The 22615-nt window shown below is 35.9% G+C and overlaps 1 protein-coding gene across 4 annotated transcripts in view; it reads left to right on the forward strand.

Moving 5' to 3' along the window:
• The window catches only part of RXFP1 (relaxin family peptide receptor 1), a 45449-nt gene that overhangs the window by 20217 nt on the left and 2617 nt on the right, over window positions 1-22615 (forward strand). For 2 of the 4 annotated variants that reach the window (XM_057419103.1, XM_057419106.1), the window contains exons 3-16: window positions 7594-7698; window positions 8548-8653; window positions 9870-9941; window positions 11557-11628; window positions 12565-12636; window positions 13409-13480; window positions 14121-14195; window positions 14466-14537; window positions 15457-15528; window positions 16270-16341; window positions 17548-17619; window positions 20140-20211; window positions 20439-20668; window positions 21813-22223. In XM_057419103.1, coding sequence (XP_057275086.1) covers window positions 7594-7698; window positions 8548-8653; window positions 9870-9941; window positions 11557-11628; window positions 12565-12636; window positions 13409-13480; window positions 14121-14195; window positions 14466-14537; window positions 15457-15528; window positions 16270-16341; window positions 17548-17619; window positions 20140-20211; window positions 20439-20668; window positions 21813-22223 — 1575 coding nt within the window. The remainder of the gene's footprint in view (window positions 1-7593; window positions 7699-8547; window positions 8654-9869; window positions 9942-11556; window positions 11629-12564; window positions 12637-13408; window positions 13481-14120; window positions 14196-14465; window positions 14538-15456; window positions 15529-16269; window positions 16342-17547; window positions 17620-20139; window positions 20212-20438; window positions 20669-21812; window positions 22224-22615) is intronic. The other 2 variants (XM_057419107.1, XM_057419105.1) reach the window with 2 other exon arrangements.

Raw genomic sequence — 22615 nt, forward strand, 5'->3', positions numbered from 1 at the left:
AGATAGGAGGTTAGAACATTTGTTTACTTCATTGCTTTTTAAACATGAGCAAGAAGGATAAATACCAGGCATAATCATGAATTCTGCTCAGCTAATGCTATGGCAGTGTTGACTTGGGAATAGTTCCTAAAACGAGTATTTCTTGCACGGAAGACATTGCTGCTACAATGTTAATGTATTCTAACAACTCTCTAGCAAAGCCCTTCAATGCCCAGTGGCATAGTAAAAGTGCCAAGTGCATATTTCCAAGTACATATTCATGGAAGGAAGCGTTTTGGAATCTCTGCTTTGACAATGATGCTTAATGATAAGCAAAGCTAAAACTAACAGTAAATAAAAACATCATTTGATTAATGCAAAACAAAACCAACAAAACAGTAGCATTTATGATGTAGATTTGCATGGGGTCCGCATGTGGTTTGTTATCTTAAACTGCGTGTTTGTTCAGGTGAGCAAATTCTGACACATGAAAAATTGCAAAAACATACAAAAGTTAAATCATAACAAAATGTACTCCACACATTTGAACAGAAGACAAGCAACATTGCCAGTAATCATCTATTTTTCAAAATACCAACTCTCTGAGTAGCTTTAGACAAAAATATTCCTTAATCTGCTGCCTAATTAAGTATTTAAATTTTAAATCTTACACAGAAGCACTTTATTTATTTTTAATTCTCTAATGTACCAACACAACTCAGGGCTGAACTTTTATTCTAGGTAAGGGTCAACTTTCTCTGAATATTATTATCCTAGTATTACATGCAATGGTAAAAGTGTAATGTTACCAGCAACAACATTTGTGTAATTACCTCTTCTAGATACATCACTGAGTCAGTTATTTTGTAGTCCTATTATGCTAATTACAAAGTTCTGTAAAAATTCAAATACATTTAAATTTTAAATCTCTGAGAGATTAAAAATTTGTTTTTCTTGTGTGATATTCCAAGCTCTTTGTTGAACTGTCCCTAATATTCCAGCCATTCTGTTTGATAATCAACATAATTTGTTCCTTGTAACTGTAAATTAGCTGTGACGTTAATATGATGACAGTTCTTGGGGAAAAGCCTTCCAGTAAATTGCAGTGTAGCTTACCTCAAGTTTTATGTTCCAAAGCCACCCATCAGCTCTTGAATTTAGTTTGGTACAAAGTTGTAAGTGGAGAAATATAGAAACAATCAGATCTCAAAAGCCACTCAGCTTTTCTCCTTTCAAGGGGAAGTCTGGACTTTACATCCTACCTGGACACTTTGAAAGCATATTTTATTATATGTCTTGAAGTCTAAGATTAAGCCCTACTGCTTTGTCTCTAATAGATTTAGCACTATGCATCAGCATCCTGTAGTTACAGGTTCTGAAAATCCCTTGGTTGTAAAGTACAGGTGTACTGATTTCTTTGTAAATATGCCTGCTTTCAGATTTGAAAGTTTTTTCCTAACTTCCATTAGTGTTTGATAGCACCCAAACATGCAGTCAAAAATCTATGTGGTTGGTTGATTTATGATGTTCTGTTCTAATATAAGATGCAAACAATAAGACCAATATAAAATCTTCAGTCACACCACCCGGGCTTTTGACCACAACATGTCTTGTGAAACAAGGCTGAGGCTGATGAGAATTGACCTGGACTGACTTCACTAAAATCAATGGAAAGGCTCCCGCTGTCTTTAGTGAGCAAAAATCATAACTTACCTAAATTAGAAAACTAATGAAAAGCTCAGATGTTTCAAAAAAAAAAAAACATCCCCAAAACCACAATGGTTTTTACGCATGCGTTAGCCTTCCAAAATAGTACTGGATATGACTGTTTGGAAGTACTGCTCTAGCAGTGATTTTCTTTCTTTCTCTAGATAAGCTGAAGAAATCTAGGTTGTGATCTCCTGCAACTTGTCACAGAAACAGGAGATACAAAATACAGTGTCTTCCCGTGAAGTCTGTGATAACTAAATCTCAAAAATAAATATTTTAATTCTTCTTTTTTTTAAAACTGAATTGGGAATTGAGTAGATATGGTTTATTCTTTGTTTAAATTTATGGTTACTGTCATTTCACACTCCTGAACAGCTCTGGTGCTCCATCTCAGAACTGATTCTTGAAGTAGGGTCTTCATTTATTGCTAGCAAATCTCTAGAAGAAATGGTTATGTGCAAGTAACACAGGTATAACTTCATATTCAGAATTGGAAACGTTTTAACATCAGAATTGTTTAAAATGCAAACGCCAGAATTCTTATGTATTTCAAAACCAAAGTCAGGTGCATTGAGTCTAATCCCTTGAACTTCTGTAGACCAGATTCTTTCACCATGAATGGGGCATTAAAAATCCAGTGACTACTGTTACATATTTGACTACCACTCTACTTACTAGCAATAATAAACGGGCAATGGAAGGAGCACCATGCTAGGGTGTTTCATTTTATCTTTTTTTTTTCACAAGCAGGGTCTTTAATTATGTAATGGAACAAAATAGCATGAGCTATTTTGAGAGCATAAGTTTCCTTAGTGTTTAGAAATTTGGCTTCTGGACAATTTTGCAGATAGTTCTGCAAAGCTGATTTTTTGGCAGTTAGGCAATGGTTGTAATGTGTCTGCATTTGTTTTTTAATCACAGTGTCATAGCCACATTTTTCCAGTCCAGTGAAGCGAGAACAGGCATGCAGATTTAATTTAAGATGTTTCTGACTCTCCAGAGGAGTTCTTCACTGGCTAAATGTATTTACCATTGTGTTGCGCCCAGGCCTAAAAGCTCTCGAAACAAAAGGCAGCCTTCAGCTCCTCAGCGGTTAAGCTCAGTTATAGATGTTCGTTAAGCTCTGTCTAGCTCACAGACTGGAAATCACAGAGGTTTCTGAAAGAACTGGGGCAGGGAGCGGCTGTTTGAAGTCTTGCACCTATTTCCCTTTAAAAGCACAGGCCTCATCCGTTACTGTGCACCACACAGTCATCGGCTGACTGGCTTGCCTCATTAAATATGTTATAATACACTACTTCTTTTTTTAAAAAGGCCTATGATAAAATTCAACAGGATGAAAGTAATAACAATCTTTATAGATGTCATGCTGTTTTCTTATGTGTTTATTTGAAGGTCTATAAGCTTACAGAGATTGCAGTTCCGTAGGTTCATCAAATCGTATTCTAGATTCCCATAACAGAAATCTGCATTTCTATGGGATGTTTCAAAACACTTATACAAAAGTTATACGTTTTAGTATTACAAGGTTGCTCTTAAAGGGTGAGAAATTTCAGAGGGTGAGTTTCCCATTTTTGCCTCAGCACATTGCAGAAGGTCTTGGTGACTTTTTATTTCAAATTAATACAAATAATGAATAATTCTGTAGCTAGTCTCAACTTTTCCTGACATGACTTTTTTTTCCATCATACTTAGAATGTGACATTTAAATGTATGAAACACCATTCAGTTTTGAGCCCTACATTGTAAATTCTGTTTATGAATGTTGTGGTTTAAACCCAGTCAGGTAACTCGTTCACTCACTCTCCCCCTTCTTGCCCTCCCCCTACTCCCGGAGGGACAGAGAGGAGAATCGAAAAGAATGCAACTCCCACGGGTTGAGATAAGAACAGTTTAGTAACTAAGGTATAACACAGATCACTACTGCTACCATCAGTAATAATAATGATAAAGGAAATAACAAGGGAAGAGAATACAACATCTCACCACCAGCCAACTGATAACTCGCCCCCCCCAGCCCCACCGATTCCTACTCCCACCCCACAGTCTCCCTTCTGGCTAGCTCCCAGTTACATCCTGGGCATGACGTGCTGTGGTATGGAATACCTCTTTGGTCAGTTTGGGTCAGGTGTCCTGTCTCAGCTTCCTCCTGGCTTCCCCTCCTCCCCGGCAGAGCATGAGGCTCACAAAGTCCTTGGCCAAACCAAAACATCATTGTTATCAGCTCTGTTCCCAAGCCGAAAGTCAAAACACTGCACTGCACCAGCTACCAAGGAGGAGAAAAATGACTGCTACTGCTGAACCCAGGACAATGAAGCAAAAAGAAAGTGCTTGGAAGTCTGCAGCATGCTCAAAATGTAGTAAATACCTGGAAAAAGATCAGATTTTCAAGCTTCATGGTGAAATTTTTCATATATGGTCAAATTTTATTGTCTGTCATTGCCATTCATCCACGGTATGTGGGTACTGTAATAATCAGGTTTACACTGATGTGCAAATGTCAGCAAACGGAATAGCTTTGCTGAGGTTTGACGGGGGGGAATTTAATTACTGAGATCTTTGAATATTGTTAACAACTAAGAGGAACTTTTACATTTCACTGGACTTATGTCTCTTCTGTCCCTGATAAAGGGACTTTCAAGCAATTCAAATTTTTATAGATGTATTCATTTCTCTGCATAATAATCCATGAAGACATGGCCAAGAGAAGGTGAAAGTCATATAGATAACTTCCTGTTCATAAATTTATTAAATAGGAGATGCATCTTTAATTTAGCAAAGCTGATATTTCCTTGAATCTGTCACTGGAAAGATTATTCAAATCTGTAGTTTGTGAGTATTAACATACTCTTTCTCATTTCTTTCCAATCAGAAATAGTAATTGACAACTTTTAGCCAGGAACAGTGTATTAATCCGTAGTCAGATAAATCCAGTTTACAATTACTTATTTCACTTATCCTGTGGGGGGGAAGATTTCCTGATGCCTTCTTTTCTCAGATCTCATTTTTTACAGAAGTGCAGCCAACAATCTATTTTAGAACCGGCTTGGGAAAAAGCTATTTCTCATCTGAGCTGTACTCCCCCAAATGATAGATTTGGGATTTCAAGACCAGTACTATTACCAGTCATTCCTTAAAGTGTTTGGAGAACCTCGTCTCGACAGAGGTAAACAGGTCACAAACCTATCATATAAATTCTAAACGATCACAAAGTGATTTACAGTTCTGGCATTAGTGCTTCACCAAATGGTCGTACTAAATATAGTAATTTGCACAATACGTTCTTCTGGGATTCGACAAAAGAGTTTGTATAAAATAAAGACTGTCCCAGGCTTGGGCACAAACCTTGGTCCAAAACAAACATTTTTGAGTGTCAGAAAACTTCCAATAACTTGTTTTATTGTGTTCAAATATGCCTTTGAATTTCTAATAGAAAGCGGGAAAATCAATGCCATGAGAAAAAAAGCTTTCTTCAAAATGAACTCACCAGAAACTGAAGACAACTGGAATGCTTCCAGTACAAAATAATCCATCTTTTCTCTTGTCTGTGCTTTTTTTCCCTTTCTCTTTTATGGCCACCCAGAAGTACACAGCTGCCTCTTGATTTCCTTGGAAATGCTGGTGAACTTCCCCTTCATAGTGAACTGCTCCCTCGTTCTCATTAATGTAGAAGGCACTGCTCATCCTTTTTCTATGCAGATGTGAACTGCAGTGATGGTCACCTCTTGTACATCCTTTGTCTGTCACTTGGCAAAGCATTTTAAAGATACTAAAAGGTGGAATAAAATCTCATCTATCCATTCTTTAGTGTCAGAAGCAGGGAAATGCAGAAAAATGATACTTTTTATATTTGTTGGCTTACAGGAAGATTAGAATTTGTGGCTTTTAACTATATATTCAGAATCTTCAGATAAGTAGTTAGTTGTCCAAAACAATATGAATGTAATTATGAATGAGAAAGTCAAAAATATTTTGAGATTGTATTCCTGACTGCAAAATACTTATTTGGTATGATTATGCTCCAAGAATAATCTCATTTTCAATACATCTTGATATATTTCTGTTCAAAAATTCTCAATAAAAGATTCCTTTCTTCCATCTTGCCTCCTCTGCGTACATTGTATTTCATGCTGGTTTCTTCATGCTTCAGTTGGTGGGTCCAGTCTTGCAGATGAAAGTCTATGGATGTGCTCCAGTTAAATATTCAGAAACAGTGATTGGGGAAACCTTGTTACAGCACTAACTACAGGGCAGATCTGCTTGGCAAAGGATCTATTTCCATCACTTCATCAATTACAGATTTTGTTTTACAAGTAGTCCTGAAAAGAAACTTCCAAGCACTCAAAATAGGCAGGAGCAATATTATTGCAGCTTTGTCAGCACCTTTTGTTTTGTCCAAAATGCATTAGGCTGCTTCTGAATATCAGTGTAATGATCTGAATTGGCAAAACTGTTATTGGATCAGAGCATACCAGGTGCTCTTGAGGAATTTAGTGAAATGCACTTAAATGCCTTCTCTAAGTGAGAAACTCTCATTCTTGCAAGACATAAACTAATTCACATTAATTTCTGAGTGAAAAAGGCGCTTTTCAAGTCTGTCTTTTCCCTTAATGGAGCAATTCCTGAAGACAGATTTTTGTTTCCTTTGAATCTTTTATCTTTTAAGTTTATGCATAAAAACCTAACAACTAGATAAAAGATAGTTTGGCTGAACTTACTTAATCTTTCATAATATCTATTAATCAGCTTTTCAGCTTAGGCAGCGAAGAGGCAGGCATTTCTCATAACAGCTCCATCTGCTGACACTCTGTAGGCAGGCTTCAGGGGATGCTTTCCAAGGAAAATAAATGAGACAAAAAAAATGAAATGTCCTATCACTGGTGCTTTGACTCACAGCTAGTGGGTGCCATCCAAAGGTGCATTTCTGCTACTGGTGCATATTCATTAAATGAGATGCTTTAAACTAAAATGGTATGGGCAAAGCTGAAGAGAGCTCAGATTCTACTCAATAAAGCTAAAATTGGATCACAGCTTCTGAAGGAAAGTTTGGGGGTAATCTCTCAATATCTTCTTTTCTTTCTTGTGTTTATTCCTGCCCTCTTTTGGAAGTGGTTACCTGATCAGTAGATTTACTGATATATGACACTATATGACAGACTTCCAAGTAACAGATCTGTAGTTATTTCCAGTACCCTGTATCTGGAAATACCTATTTGTGGAAAGAAACTGAAAGATCTACTCTTCACCTTTTGCCTATATGGCTATAAACCATTCTGTGCCAGTACATCTATATATAGTGACCAGACTGGTAATATGGAATACTTTTTTTAAGAAGGTGAATATTAAGCTTAAACATACTGACTTGAATATGTTTCACCACATCACCCATTCTCTTGAAAAGCAATGAACACTTGGCCTTCATCTAGATTTTCAGGAAAGTAATTATAGGCTGTGATAGTGTGAGACAGCCCTCTGAAAGAAGTAGTCAGAGTCATTGCAATCATTTGAGCTTTCCTAGACTGTGAGAAACCCACATGTTTAAGGAGGTAGGAAAATATGGTCGCTTCTCATTTTTAGACTCCTACATAAACAGAAAGCTCTGAAATGAAAGATTGTATTATTTTGGTACAACTGTCACAGAAAATGTTGAAGGTATAACAAGCTGTTACGACCATGCAGTTCATAATCTCTATACATACATGTGATTAATAGTATAAAGAGGTATAAGAGGTATATAAGAGGTATAAAAATAAAGTAATGTAATGGTCTATGAAATGTTCTGAAAAAAAAAACCATTTTATTTAGATAAAACTTGATGCACCTAAATTTAGTGAAGGTAATTCTACCTTCTATTTCTATTCTAATGTGGCTTCTATTTGTGGTTTGCTTATTTTTTTTTATTAGAGGACTACAATGGATGGTCTCTGCAATTTGATAAACATTATACAAAGGACAGATACAATAAAATGAAATCTCTGTATGCATCTCAGACAAAGACACCCGAGTGCTGTAAGTAATTAGGGATATTACTTGTGTGACTATTACTGATGATTCCTAGAAAGAAATACGCTACAAATACGCTTATCAACGTATCAGAAATAAATGGTTCAATTTCATTTATAGTAAACCAGAATTTACCTCAGATGAACAAATGTATCAAAGGTAATATCAGTTCCATTTAGAATGATTAATTTTCTGTAGGAGAAGCATAAAATATATGCGAACTAGGAGGGCAATATAAATGTTATCTGAATATATCAATGCTTCTGGAAAGTCCATGAAACACTCATCTTTCAGAGTGAAATGAAGGCAACATTCGTCTAAATTCACTTCTTCATACATCAAATGGCTCTTGCAAATCCCTTCCACTTTTGTGGCATTCATCCCTTTTGGACGGATTTTCTGATTCTCCTGTCTGCCATGAGCACTAACTTAAAGTGTAGAAATAGGGTGAAATAATGTGAAAAAGAGCAAAGATTTCCTGATACATTTTCATCCCGTTTTCACTTGGACAGAGCTGGGCTAATTCTAGTAAATATGAGGACTGTATAACTTAAAAAAGAGACACAAAAAAACCTCCATGCCAGAGTCCTGTGTACCCAGCCTAAAACTCAAGAGCTTCTAACAAGCTTTTTCACAGAAATCAGGATGTAACATTATCTTTTTTGTGTGCCTTTATATTTATTGTTAGGGTTTCCCAGGTCTAAATCAATTATGTGAAAACAGGTGCCTTAATTTCTGTTCAACACAGCCTTGTATGTCTGTCTTTTGTTCTATTACACAGTATTTCTTTTCTCCACATCCCATGACACCACTCATCCCACCTTTTGCCATGACCATGTTCTTGTTCTCACACAGTGGCTGGTGCTGTGCCAGCAGAGTGTACCTGTCAAAGGCTGGAGATCTTCTGTGATGCTGCCAAGTTGCGTGCTGTCCCATCAGTCTCTTCAAATATAACCATAATGTAAGTAGAACAGAAAAGTAGCCTCTTGCTCTGTTCAGGATTGGCTACCAATCCTACAACATTTTCACAACTACAGCCTTATAATTATGACAGGTTGGCTCAGCAGGTGCTTGTGAAAGCATAATGTGTGTCTGTTGATAAATCGTTTCATATTATAAGTACAGATTCTCCCTGCACAAAAGAAAAGGAACTATAAAAACACTGTGTGAATTGATCATTTCATGTTTGTAACAGTGACTTGAACTAGCAACAGTTTCAAGAAATCAAAAGAAATGTTTCCTTTTAAGACACAATGCTTAAGACCTTTTTCTATTATCTTGGCAATATTCCTAATCTATATTGCTGCCAATAATCAATATCCTACTTGAGCAAATCTTTTTAGCTCTCATTTCATATTTCTGAATACACCATTATTTAAAAGGATTTAAACTGGGTTGGGTCATCATACAGACCTGTATATGTAAGTTAAACTTTTTGAAGAAATCAGGGAATGGTTGACATTGCTCTTAATTTGCACATTACTGTTTGAGAAGCTGTTTTCTGTGTGACAAGCAGAAGGCAGCATCATATGTCCTTACCTGAGGATCTTCCCTGTACAGTAGGGGTATGAATCTTTCTGTTTGGTACCAGTTTGTGTTCATTTGTGGCTGACATTCTCCTTGTTGTGTCCATGTTCAAATACCACAGTACTTCATAATGAAGGCTGATGTGGAATGTCAAATATATATTTAAACTGGCTGTTGGTTCAGGGTCAACAAAGACTTCAAACATAATGGCTAAGTTCTAGCTATAGAAAAATCAGTAAATTGGTTCAGCTGAATTCAGGCTAGACTCTCTTCTAATCAAAACATGGCCTCAACAGGACACTTGAGTCGGTGCCAAGTGGAGATGGGGGCATAGGGCACATGCACATGCAGTGGGAAATAAGCTATGTATTTGAGATTTGAAATAAATCTGTGGTTTAATATGTACTCAAATCTTTCTAACTCTTAGATTTAATTATACGTTTGTCAGTTGCTCTGGGGATATGGAAGAGTATTTTTCATGATACAGCGTTTGTCTTACTGCTTAAATAAATACAAATATTCAGCAGAGGTAGCATATTCAGATGCTTTTACTAGTTAGCAGTATAAAAGCTGCTCTTACTGAGTAATAGATGTGGCAGCACTGTAGGAAGCTGGGAGAGTAGTTTTACTCTGTGCATTCATTCCTACAGGTCTCTTCAGAGGAATCTGCTAAGGAAACTTTCTGCTGACACTTTCAAGAAATACCAAGACCTTAAATATCTGTAAGGAGTGCTTCTCTTTAATACATCTATTTAGTGTCTTAAATATTCATCCTTTTCCATACACATACACAGAGCTTAACATCTAAGTGACAACCGTCAGTTTCCACTCCAAATTCTGTTTTGTCTTACCCCTCATCTGATTGGGTAACTCATTTGGCTATGTACTAGTTTGGCTATTTGGCTATAATAGTTTGATTTGACATCTCTCATTTGCAAAACCATAATTTCTGCATATTCTGCTTTGTACCAGAAAAATGCTAAGCTTTGATCATGTCTGAAGGAAGTTACTTTTATAATGAATAGTAATATGCCAAAAGTAATTAAAGTAACTTAATCCATATATTCTGCAAAACAAAAATCTGGAAACTTTAACTTCCCATTGGCATGGGATGTGCATTCACATGCCGCTTTGTTTTACTCCGAATTATGTCTGGTAACAATTTGATAACACCACAACTAGCCAAATTGTTATGGCAACACAATACTGTGCTATGTTTTATGAAGTCTAACATATATATTATTCAAAAATCATAGCCTTTAACAAGTTGTTTTTTTTTTTTTTTGTATAGAGCTACTGAAAATCAGAATTAAATGCAAAATTTAGTAGGAGCAGGGCTCATATATCACCAATTCAAGACACTTAAATAGTCCTGGGAAATTTAGTGGAGTGTAACTGTTATGGAAAGTGTGCTGTACTGCAGCACCATCTCGTGTTCACAAAGTTAAGTGCTATTATGACCTTACAGTCTCGACAGGTCCGTTTTAGTTAAAAGAAATACATGCATATCTATCTGTACAAAACATTTGCTTCTAACACTTCACACCTTTCTGATCGATAGCTGTAAATTTTCAGAAAGCTCTTGAGCAGTGTTTGCCACAAACCCATTTTGTAAAAACCAGTGTCAGATTTGTTATTGCTTTCGAACAGGAATGCTTCTGAATGCTTTATTAATTGTAACTCAACTAAAACGGTTTATATTTAAACATTAACCAGAGATTGTCTATAATACTTAAACTTTATTTGAAAAGGATTTAATGTTTGCAGTTGATAATTTTTTTTACTCATTATTTCATCAAAAGTTTTAGAAGGGAAAACTGAGTATTCTTTAGTTTACAGATTAGTGAGATTTGTTTTGCATTTTTATTATGCTATCATTAAAATGTAGCATTTTGAAAATTCTCTTATCATATAAATAAAAAATTAAAAATACATTATTGTTTGACATTTGCCACGCAAAACATTGCTTGTAGTAGTGTTCTGGCTAAACATAAAGATCAGGAGACACAGGTGAGAACTTCAAGGTTATGGCCTAAACCAGGAGGTCACAACCACACACTTTATTGATCATCTGAGGCAAACCAAGTGTTCCTTTGAATGAGGTTTGTAATTCTGCTGCGGGGGCAGGGAGGGTATTCCTTTTAAAACATCTTTGCACTCTTTGCAGCTGTAGCTGTGAATTGTTTATTATCAAGTTTAAGGTATAACAACTTTGACAGCTTCTTTTCAAGTATAACATACATTCAGTTTAGTTGATAGATTTCTATAGGCTATTTATGCTTGCTCTGACTTTGCATGCTTGGAGAATTAACTGTTGTTGGTTTTATATCTTCTTAGGTATCTTCAAAATAATAAAATCAGAGCTGTATCTGAACGTGCTTTTAAAGGTTTATTCAACTTAACAAAATTGTAAGTATTGCTTTTTGAATACTGAAGTAAAAAGCAGCTGGAAAAGCTCCAAGGGTTGTTATGGAGGTCTCTCTCTTATCTGAGACAATGTTAGGAAGTTGCAAAGTGGTCCAAACCTTTAACTCGATGATTGGATTGAGAAAGCAGAGATAGATTAGGACTAAACATGGACTAAAACAAAAGCGAGAGCATGTGATGTTTAAAAACTCTTTAACATTACATTTTGGTTTACAGAAGCAACCCAAAGTAACCAGTATCAGTAACCAAAAGAATGCTTTTAATTTTGCAGCAGCTTTTTGAAAAGCTTTTCTAGCTTTTAAGGAAAATGCTTAGTGAAAGAGACAACAAATAAATTGCATTGTTTGGTCCAGGTTTTTGTTCCTTCAATGATTTTAAAAGGAAAAATTTAATGTGTTCACCTCTTATATTTCCATCACACAAATGTAGTTTATTATCTGTTATTTCGGCTGCTATTATTACCTACCCAGACTATTTATACCTTCCCTCCCCCTTCTTTTCTCAGCCTTTCTTTTTCTATGATTCTGGTATCTACATTTATGATTAACGTCCTTGGCAAAGTCTGAATATGATCCTGGGAACATTCATGGAACGAATCTGTCCAGGTTTAAACCATGACAGAATCGCTCTGCAGAAGAAAACTGGGAAGGGCCAAAAATATGACATAGTGAAAATGTTTAGCTTTCTGTGTTTTCCTATAGATAAAACAAAACATTCTACATAACTGCTCTGAAAGTCCTCACCAGAGAGAGTTTCACCTTGCTCTCAAAAAAGGGCATGAGAATTATTATAATCAATATTTATAAATCATTTTAATTGTATTCTCATAAATTATCAATGGGAAAAAAAAATCTTAAAACCAGTTCTTATGCACCTGATACTAATTAATCTCTCCATTTATCTTTGGTCTTGTTTTAGATACCTGAGTAACAACAAAATAACTATTTTGAAGCCTGGTGTCTTTGCAGATCTCCACAGACTTGAATGGCTGTATGTTGTTTTCTGATTTTTATGTTTATTTTCCCAAGGAATAATTGAAGCAAGACAAATATTCGGATTGCTTTCACTGATGTGCATAGCAATATTTTATACTAGATAATAACTAAGGAACTCCTGTTACATTGTACAGGGTAAAAATTCAGTTGACTGGTGAGAACAGGAACCAGTTCTTGGGCATTAATGGCTCCAATGACTGATGACTTTTAGAATACTAAATAATGTTTATTAGTAATTGCTTGTTACAAATCAATACATAACTCCACTATTGTAAAACACTAAAAAGAGATATTTTGGGAGACAGTTCTTTTACTGTAAATACTGCTTAAAATATGCTTTATTACTGTTTTTTCAGACAGATGAAAATGAAAAACTAGTTCAATTCAGTAAAGTTATTCAAAATAAACAAATAATAAGATGCTTTTTGAACTGATGCATTAGCATAGAACACTGTTACGTGGTGCTGCTTTGTTTTCACAGATAATACGTTCAAAATACCTTGATCTAAGAATTTAAATAACTCACAGAAAAAGTTTTTTCAAAATTGAAAGCAATTATTTTAATTTTTTATTATTATTAAATTATTCTGAAAATAAATTAATTCGATGAATAACCTGACCTACTAAAGAGTCGTGTGTTATTTTTTTAAGTACTTTGACTGGACATTTTAAGAAATCCACTTCAAAGTATGTTAGTTTTTATCATCTATTCAGTTTAAGACTGCAGTCAGTTATCAATCTGATACATGCTTTGCTGTAATTTATAGGATAATTGAAAATAATAGGATAAATCGGATCTCTCCATTAACATTTTATGGACTCAAATCACTTATTCTCCTGTAAGTATGGAATAAGACCCAAAAGTTTTATTTTAAAAGAATAGAACAGGATGGACAGTTCTATGCAAAACCTTTTTATAATGACTGTGCTTGCTCACCTCAGAATGCTGCCAGTACACATGCAGCTTCTTCTTGCCACAAGACAAAATGTGCTGGAGTAGGAGGATTTTGGCAGCAGTGATCATGCAGTGTCTGGAAAAGTGTACGGAGAAGGGTGGGAATCACTGAGAGGGCAAGGAGGTAGCAGCTGCAGCCATGGGTGCTGGTTGTCTTCCAGTGCAGGAGGCAGGGGTCCACAGCCCTGTCCACAACCCACTGCTGCCTGGTCCAGGCCCAAAGACAAGAAACCATCCTCCCCTGTGGCCAAGAGGGAAACCTCCTTCCATGTTCTCCTTCCTCTGTCACTCATAGGAGTTACATGTTATGACTGAACAGTCAAAATATTAGTATTGACTTGTTATGTTTTATTTAAATGGCTCTGAAGAGAACATCTTTACCTGGTAATTAATAAGCCAAGGATAAAATACCACGCCACAGAATGCAAAAGTACATACATAAGAGACCTGAATATTTTCTATAATATAATTTTTGGCAAATATAGCCAGCTATACTATTTCTCTTTTTTTTTTTTTTTTTTCAGAGAGATGATGAATAATTCTGTTGCTCATTTGCCTGATAAACCTCTGTGCCGATATATGCCAAGGCTAAACTGGCTGTAAGTCTACCTTATTTCACTAGCAAAATATTACTTTGTTGTCTTTGTATGGCACTTCCATGCCACATTCTCTAATGGGGCACTGGATCATACAGTGTGCCTGCTGGGTCACTGCAGGGTTGATGACCTGAAGTCATCAATTAAGTGTGCAGAAATATTCCCACCCTCTTCTGTGCAGTCATGTAGTTCTGGTAGTGTTTTTCTTCAATTACCTTAGAATAACTGCATGATTTTTTTTTCAGTGATTGATGTTTTGTTTTTATATCCCAGAGACCTTGAAGGCAACCATATCCATCATGTAAGAAATGTCACTTTCATCTCCTGCAACACACTAACTGTACTGTAAGTAATAGGATAAGGTAGCTAGCCAGAGTGAAATATGCTTGTGCTGAGCAGTCAAGTGATTCATTACAGATACTATAAAAGTTTCCTGAGTATCATGGCTATTTAGACCTCAAGGACATTAAATGAAAATGCTTGGTTTTAAATTAGTGCCATATAGAACAACCATTCTTTACATTTATAGCAAAGGTCAGCACTTATATATGCAACTAAAGTTCACTGAAGCAATTTTGACTGATAGTAAGATTTAGAAATTTTCATTCAAAATTTTGTTTGGAAAAGGAGGCAAAAATCTCATAATAAAAATCAGCAAACATACAAAATACATAGCTTGTTTCTTCATTTTTAAGAGTTTGATTGGCTGGTGTGTTGGCTAGCTCATCACTTTCAGAATACTCCCCAAAGCTTCTTCTGAAAACCCCTTCCAATTTTTGAGAAATCAGTAGGCTCCACAGTAGCTGTCGCTTTCAATTTTTAACTCATGCTGTGCCCATAGTCTTGGCTTTCCCTTTGCTTTTGCAATAGAGATTGTTCATTTAAGGAGCAAGCTCAGTGGCAGATGAAATAAGGGTGAAGGAGAAGTTGCACAGCCATGAGCCTGTGTCTGTGATGTGGTTAGGTTACATAATCTTCCATCCCTCTTAATGTTCCTCCTGCTATCAGTCAATTTATACCAGCTTCATATGGGTATATATATGTGTGTGTGCATATATCTGCACAAACACCTGTGTGTATAAGCACCAAATGTTATTTATCAAACGGTAAAATGGTAGGCTTTGTGATCAGATTAGCTTGTTAACTGAATTAGGCAAATTTTTGAAGATGCAGAGAAGAGAGAATTTTTCAAGTCCACAAAAGTTTTCTCCAAAACCAAACTGATGTACAGAAGTAGCAACATGAGTTTGTTTTATTCTTTCAGGGTGTTGAGAGAAAATAAAATCAGCTCTTTAAGTGAAAACAGCTTTTCTTTTCTCCAGATGTTGGATGAATTGTGAGTAGATTTCTTCTTTCACTTGTCCAAGTCACAAAGTTTTGTCATTTATGTTGGAATATCACTTACCATAAATTCTGTTTCATATAACATGCTCTGGAAATAGCACCCGTCCTCAGGTTTTCTTTCTATATATTTAACACAAAGAAATAGTCAATAAAATACATACTCTCTATCAATAACATCAGGAGTTTTACTCACAAGAGTGTTATTTTCTCTGAACAGAATAATCTTACACTACCACAGTCTAGCGGGATGTGTGTGCTTTCCTTATTTTAGACCAATTTGCCATTTTCAGGCAAACTGAGGCCTTTCCTCCTCTGTTCACAGTTATTTGGATGTATGTTTAGTGAAAATAAGGAGCAAAGTAGAGAACTAAGAGAGAGATGTGCTGGTTAGCCTATGTAAAATAATTCCCATCATGAAACCATATGTTTAATTTATTTTGAAGTTCCTACAATCCAAGGGTATTTTCTTTTTTTTTTGATGTAAATAAAATACTAACAAATTGTGGATATAATGGCATATCTGAACTAGACAAAAAGAGATTTGGTGGATCTAGCTTCACACTTTGTTATAACAGCATTCATTTATAGTCCAAGTTTCTGATAACCTATATGATAAATAATATCCTATTTGGCAAATAGAATAGAGCTTGTGTCTTCAAATTGCAAAACTGTTGAGTAAAATTACTGAGCCTGATAAGAACTTACTGTATCCTACCTGTGGCTGTCTCTGCAGAGATTTGGCTAGCAACAAGATTGAATCACTTCCTCCATATATATTTAAGGACTTAAAGGAGCTTTCACAACTGTAAGGATTCTCGATTGTTTTTATTACATTGAACTGTATATTACTCATTTGATATAATGCTTTCAGTCATGAATTCTGGAAAAGAGAAGAGCACCTTGTTTGTATGCCTCATTTAAACCTTGCCTTAAAAATACTAATCCCAAAAGTAATCCTATGTAACTTTTTCTCTGAATAGTTTTTTAAAGGATGTGTATTTTCATGTCCCAGATGATAAATTCAAATTGTACCTTTTTCTAGATTTTTTTAGTATATATAAGTTTGCCCATGCTAGTCACGAGAAATTAGTAATTTTATGGGAATGTTTAATGTGATATCAGGATTTGGCTCTAAAAATAGGTTATAAACATGTAAGAGCATCATACAGGTGCCTTCTTTGCAACTGTTTTCTTCTGGTGGAAGAGTTCCAAAAACCATAAGGTTTTTATAAAATGGGAAAGTCAGCCTCTGTTTTTCCAACATATAGGCAAATGCTGCTGGAAAGTCCCAGTCTTTCTCACATAATCTGAAAGATGTCACAAAATTGTCCAGAAGAGAAGAGGTAGCGTGTGGAATAACTTCTTTTTGTGCTTTCTCAGCATTGTTGGGATCTATCACAATACACTAGGGCAATCGTGTACAGCTGCATTTACTGAATTTGCTCATTTTAGTTACAATATCAAAATGAAAACATAAAGAACAGTCATAGGGAGAAGAAAAAGGGGATGTACATATAAACTCTTGCAGAGTGACAGCATCTAATGCTAATTACTTTTTTTAACGCCCCACTGCCTCTGTCTCTTGAACTCACATGAATGATTACAAAAAAATCCAGATTTTAGCAAGTAGCAGAATCAATTGTAATTTATTTCTAACTATATGTGGTTCAGTTAGGTTCTTTTACTTGAAAGGCAAGTCCAGGAAGTTTAATAACTACATATTGCTATAGTCAAAAACTTTAAGCATCAGGTTGGGGGAGGCAGTTTTGCGTGTGTGTGTGTGTGTGCATGTGGCAATAGCATGCCTGTGAAGTATCCGACTACTCTTTCCACTGGCTTAGCATGTTGAATAGCACTAAATGAATGCTACTATTTGCAGTTGTAACTGCCAATTGTACAAGTCCTTCATTCAGGACTGGAAAATCAAACGGGTTACGTAGTTTGACTTTATTTTTAGAACAAGCTGTAAGGAAGGCATACAAAGTTACTTATGTCTATGTTGTGTTTACAGGAACCTTTCTTACAACCCCATCAAGAAAATACAAATAGACCAGTTTGATTTTCTAATTAAACTCAAATCCCTGTAAGTATCAAGTTTTTATATTTTGGCTGCATTTTCTTTGTGGTTATGTACATTTCCGTCAGAAGGATATGATCCAGAATATGTTTTAGAAGGTATTGCCCTTGAAATAGTTTATAGTTATGTTGATGATACCTAGCAATTTGAGCCTACAAAATAATTTCTAGCAATATTCAAATTCTCCTTCCTGAAAATACAAGTTTCATAGTTGAAAATTTTCCTACAAAAAGAGATGATAAATATACTAGAGAGGGTCATTATCTTTTCTGCTATTACAGAACAAGAGTAACGCAATCCTTTTTTGACCTTGCATAATTTGTTCACAGGGCTTAAGGGTCATATTGGAACTACAAACACCATGGCACGTACCATTAGGATAGACAGGAATTATAAAGAAATTTGGTACAAGCACAAGTTTGCGGGCACACTTCCATTCTTACAGACTCTACTGCTAACACCATGAAAAGAACAATATAAACCAAGTATGATTCAGCTGCCCTGTCAGAGGGAAACTTTAACAAATCTTTTAAAAGAGTTTAGGGGAAGTTTTTGTGGGTACACTAACACGGCAGCTCTAACAGGAATTCTGCCAGCAGAGCTCTTCCTAAAACTGTGTGATAGTTCAGTGACAATCTTGCAAATCTGAAATTAGCCAGTGGTAGATTTTAGTACATATTCACAGGCCACTGCATGCCTGCAAAAACCAGCTTGGTAGGCCAAAGCACTGGTTCTTGTCAGATCATAGAATCATGGAATAGTTTGGGTTGGAAGGGACACTTAAAGGTCATCTAGTCCAAAGCCCCTGCAGTGAGCAGGAACATCTTCAATTAAGATGAGTTTGCTCATAGCCCTGTGAAACCTGACCTTGAATGTTTCCAGGGATGGGGCCTCTATCACCCTTCTGAGCAACTTCTGCCTGTGTTTCACCACTCTCATTAAAAAAAAAAAAAGATCCTTATATCCAGCCTGAATCTTCCCTCTTTTAGTTTAAAACCATTACCCAGTGTCCTATCCCAACAGGCCCTTAGAAAGACTTGTGGAGGTCCAAAAAAAGATGTTTCCTTGGATGTGAGCTTAATAGGAGATTATGATCTGACCCCTGAGCTGTAGCCAGCAGTGAATGTGCCTTTGTAGATCTGTCCAGCTTCTTCATAGTGATTTTGAATACAGTGGCCAAATTCAACTAGATTTGATAAATAGCTAATGACCTGAAAATACTGCATCTGTACAAGTTTCATGAGAATAAGCAGCTGAGCACAAAAAAAGAATAATTAGCTACCTCCCTAACACTCAGGCTACAGCATTTACTTTATCCATTATTTAACACCAAAGAACTTGTACAACACAATGACCACAACCTTCCATGGTTTTAAGTTAGGAAAGTATTTAAATTTTGAGATAGATCTATAGGAAACTATATATTTCAGCAGCTTGTAGAGCACCAGTTGCCTCTTTGCTAGTTTGAAATAGTACGAATATCTGGGGAAATCACACCCTAAGATTCATTGCAGTTTAAATAAAACTAACACACTCCCATATTGGGAATTTTTTCTTATCTCCTAACTAAACTGCCTACCAGCCCACAGCAACTAACCAGTAAGACTGGTACTTTTCTCCACTTTTGCCTAAATGTGCTCAGAACTCACATGAATATTGCATTCAAAGCATTGAATAGTGAATTCAAATAAGGCTCTCCACAAGGAGAACCAAAGACCTCTGACCAGTTCCACATTCAGTTAATGGATGGGATGGACTGGTTGAACAAGGCCAGGCTGGACAGAGACTTGGGCAACATGGTCTAGAGCGAGGCATTCCTGCCCATGGCCAAGGGGTTGAAATTAGATGATCTTAAGGTCCTTTACAAACCTAACTATTATATGATTTTATGACTGGAAGAATACAGAAACTGAAGTTCTAAAAGAAGAATTTGCAGAGTTACTGATCTAGCACTTCAGGGGAAATAATGGTGCTATTTTCAATATATTAAAAAATAATAATAATAAAATAAGATATCACATTTATGCATCACAAAAAAAGCCAGCGTTTTTCCTTACATGCCCTGTTCCATGTCCCAGCTTCCTGCTGCTCTTGACACAATGAAGGCTAAACCCCTGCAGGGGTTTGTTTGTCTAGTAGGGCACCCCCTGGGACAAAAGACAGAAGAGGCAAGCAAAATATTACTATTGGAAGAAGTTGTTAGCTTCCCAGAGATGATGAAAGGACATCAGTAGAACAATACTTCGGAAGGGCAACATAATAACTGGAGATTGCACTGCTGAGAGCAACTTTCTTAATGACTTTAGGAAGAACAGCAGGTTTATTAGAATTAACTGCAATTTATTTTATTCCATTTGAGCTTTTATACAGACCTCCTCTTTGAGTTTCAAGGCGACGACAGATTAGAGGCATTTTAAATTCCTCTCCAGTTCCCTGTAACTACAGAAGCACCATTAAATGTTCATACAGTTTGTTCTTTTACTACTGAGTTTCTATGGCCTTTTACTGAGAATTTATTGCTTACAGTGGTTTGGAAGGCATTGAAATTACAAACATCCAGAGAAGAATGTTTAGACCCCTGAGAAACCTTTCCCACATGTGAGTAGATTATTCCAGTTTGCTTTCTTTGGTCTGAATTTTACAATTTACAGGGTACTGGACAACTGAAAACGAAAGTGTCTGAAAAGCAGCAGTTGTCAAATTTGAAAAGTTTTAAATCAATTTTTATTCTTTCAGAATATGTTTTCTGAGTAGTTACTAGAGTTTTGATATTCTGGTAACCAAACTAGAACCATTTCTTGTCTGTTTTTCTTTCTCACAACCAGATATTTTAAGAAATTCCAGTACTGTGGTTATGCCCCTCATGTGCGCAGCTGTAAACCCAATACTGATGGGATTTCGTCCCTTGAGAATCTTTTAGCCAGCATAATACAGAGAGTGTTCGTCTGGGTTGTTTCTGCTGTCACCTGCTTTGGAAATATTTTCGTTATCTGCATGAGGCCTTATATCAGATCAGAGAATAAACTCCATGCCATCTCAATAATGTCTCTCTGCTGTGAGTACTCCATGCATAAAAGAATATTGCTTTAGTCCACTCATAGCATGTATGACACTTGTTATTGTAATATAGTGACATATCTCTAGCACTGGATTAACAGGACTTTCATACTGGTGCAAATTACAATACAAAGTGCTGTACCTTATGCCCCAGGAGGTCTAGTTAAATGCTGCATTTGGCAGCTGATAAACTCCAAAGTTTTCATGTTTGATTTTTAATGCTGTGGGTATTGTGTCTAATTCCCACTTTCTTCAGCAATTAGACAATTGCAAATTTTTCTAAGGCCTATAAACCTAAATTATACTATGCATTTTTGAATAAATAGCAATTCGCACATGAAATCTTGTGCTCAAGATACTCTATTTTTTGCATGGTAGAAGTTTACTTATGCAAATATAGAAAATCAATCCCCAGTATTAAGAATGGGGTGGGAGTATTTTAGTCCTAAAACCAAGGCAAGTTTATGGATTAACTGTTTGGCAACATAGTCACTATAATCTTGAATACCCTGTCGCAATACAGGAGAGTCTGTAAGTATTAACAAACAGTTAGACTTGATGATCTTAAAGGTCTTTTTCAACCTAGTTGGTTCTATGATTCTATTTCACAAATGCACTTAGTTGCATTTTGAAAGGTAATTATCAACAGTGTATAAAAAGGTTGCAAAGTTTTTAAATACATCATGTCAGTGTCAGTGATTTTGAAACTTTGTTGTTTCCATGGGAACAATCTGAATAGTAGGCAAAACTAGCCAAAACGCGAGAAGCCTTCAGCTCTGTGTTGGCAGCTCCTCTTCCCTTACTAGACTTAGAAGACTATGTGCATCAGTTTTGAACTACTATAAGGTGGACAAACCAAAACTAAACTTTGAATCCAGCAGAGATGCCCTACTCAAAGCAAATTATCTAAAGCCAAATGTCAATATCAAAAGGAATAGGACCTAATTAAAAAAAAAGTTGCTTTAATTGTACTTCACAATAGCATTCCAGCTATAATAGTGATTTATTTTATATCTATATATTAGCTGACTTATAAATATGTACTCATATATATGTGTTTATGTCTGTTTTCCAATATACATATACACAGAGAATGGGAAATTCAGATGTGTAAATAATGATGTTAAGCACTGTGCCCACAGGTGCTGACTGTCTGATGGGAATATATTTATTTGTGATTGGAGCTTTTGATCTTAAATATCGTGGAGAATACAACAAACATGCTCAGTTGTGGATGGACAGTATTCATTGCCAATTGCTTGGATCGCTGGCTATTCTGTCTACAGAGGTGTCAGTCTTACTGTTGACTTACCTGACTTTGGAAAAATGCATCTGCATAGTTTATCCCTTTAGGTGTTTGAAGCCCAGAAAATGCAGGACAATTTCCATTTTGATTCTTATCTGGATAATTGGGTTTGCTGTTGCTTTTATCCCACTAAGCAATAAGGAATTTTTCAGGAACTACTATGGCACCAATGGTGTCTGTTTTCCTCTTCACTCAGAACAAGCAGAAAGTGCAGGAAGTCAGATTTATTCTGTTGTCATTTTCTTAGGTAAGTTGCATTTCTTTTTTATATATGATTAGAGCTGTAATTGAGCTTAATTTTCAGACAAATAAGATGGCTTTGCTGTGATGTTCACACCTCGTATTTAGATGTTCCATTAAGCACTTAAAATGCACGAAGGATTGAAAAGGTAGAAAGAAATTAATGACTATTAAAGTTCCTGAATGAATAGACTTTGTCAGGAAAGCAGAGACCAGAGGAGAACTATGTAGTTTTGATCAGATGGCAGCTATTTGTCAGGTGTCAATAAATGATATAAATACCTGAATAAAGGCAAAAATTCCGTGCTCTGGTGAAAACAGACTCTGTTCACTTAATTTGATGGGGCTAGTTTAGATGAAACATTCTTCTTTACTACTCACCCTGTAAATAGGTGATGT

This window comes from Pezoporus wallicus, unplaced genomic scaffold, assembly GCF_028554395.1.
Source record: "Pezoporus wallicus isolate ANWC-B61680 ecotype Strahan unplaced genomic scaffold, APGP_CSIRO_Pwel_v1 contig_2384, whole genome shotgun sequence".
NCBI lineage: Eukaryota > Metazoa > Chordata > Aves > Psittaciformes > Psittacidae > Pezoporus > Pezoporus wallicus.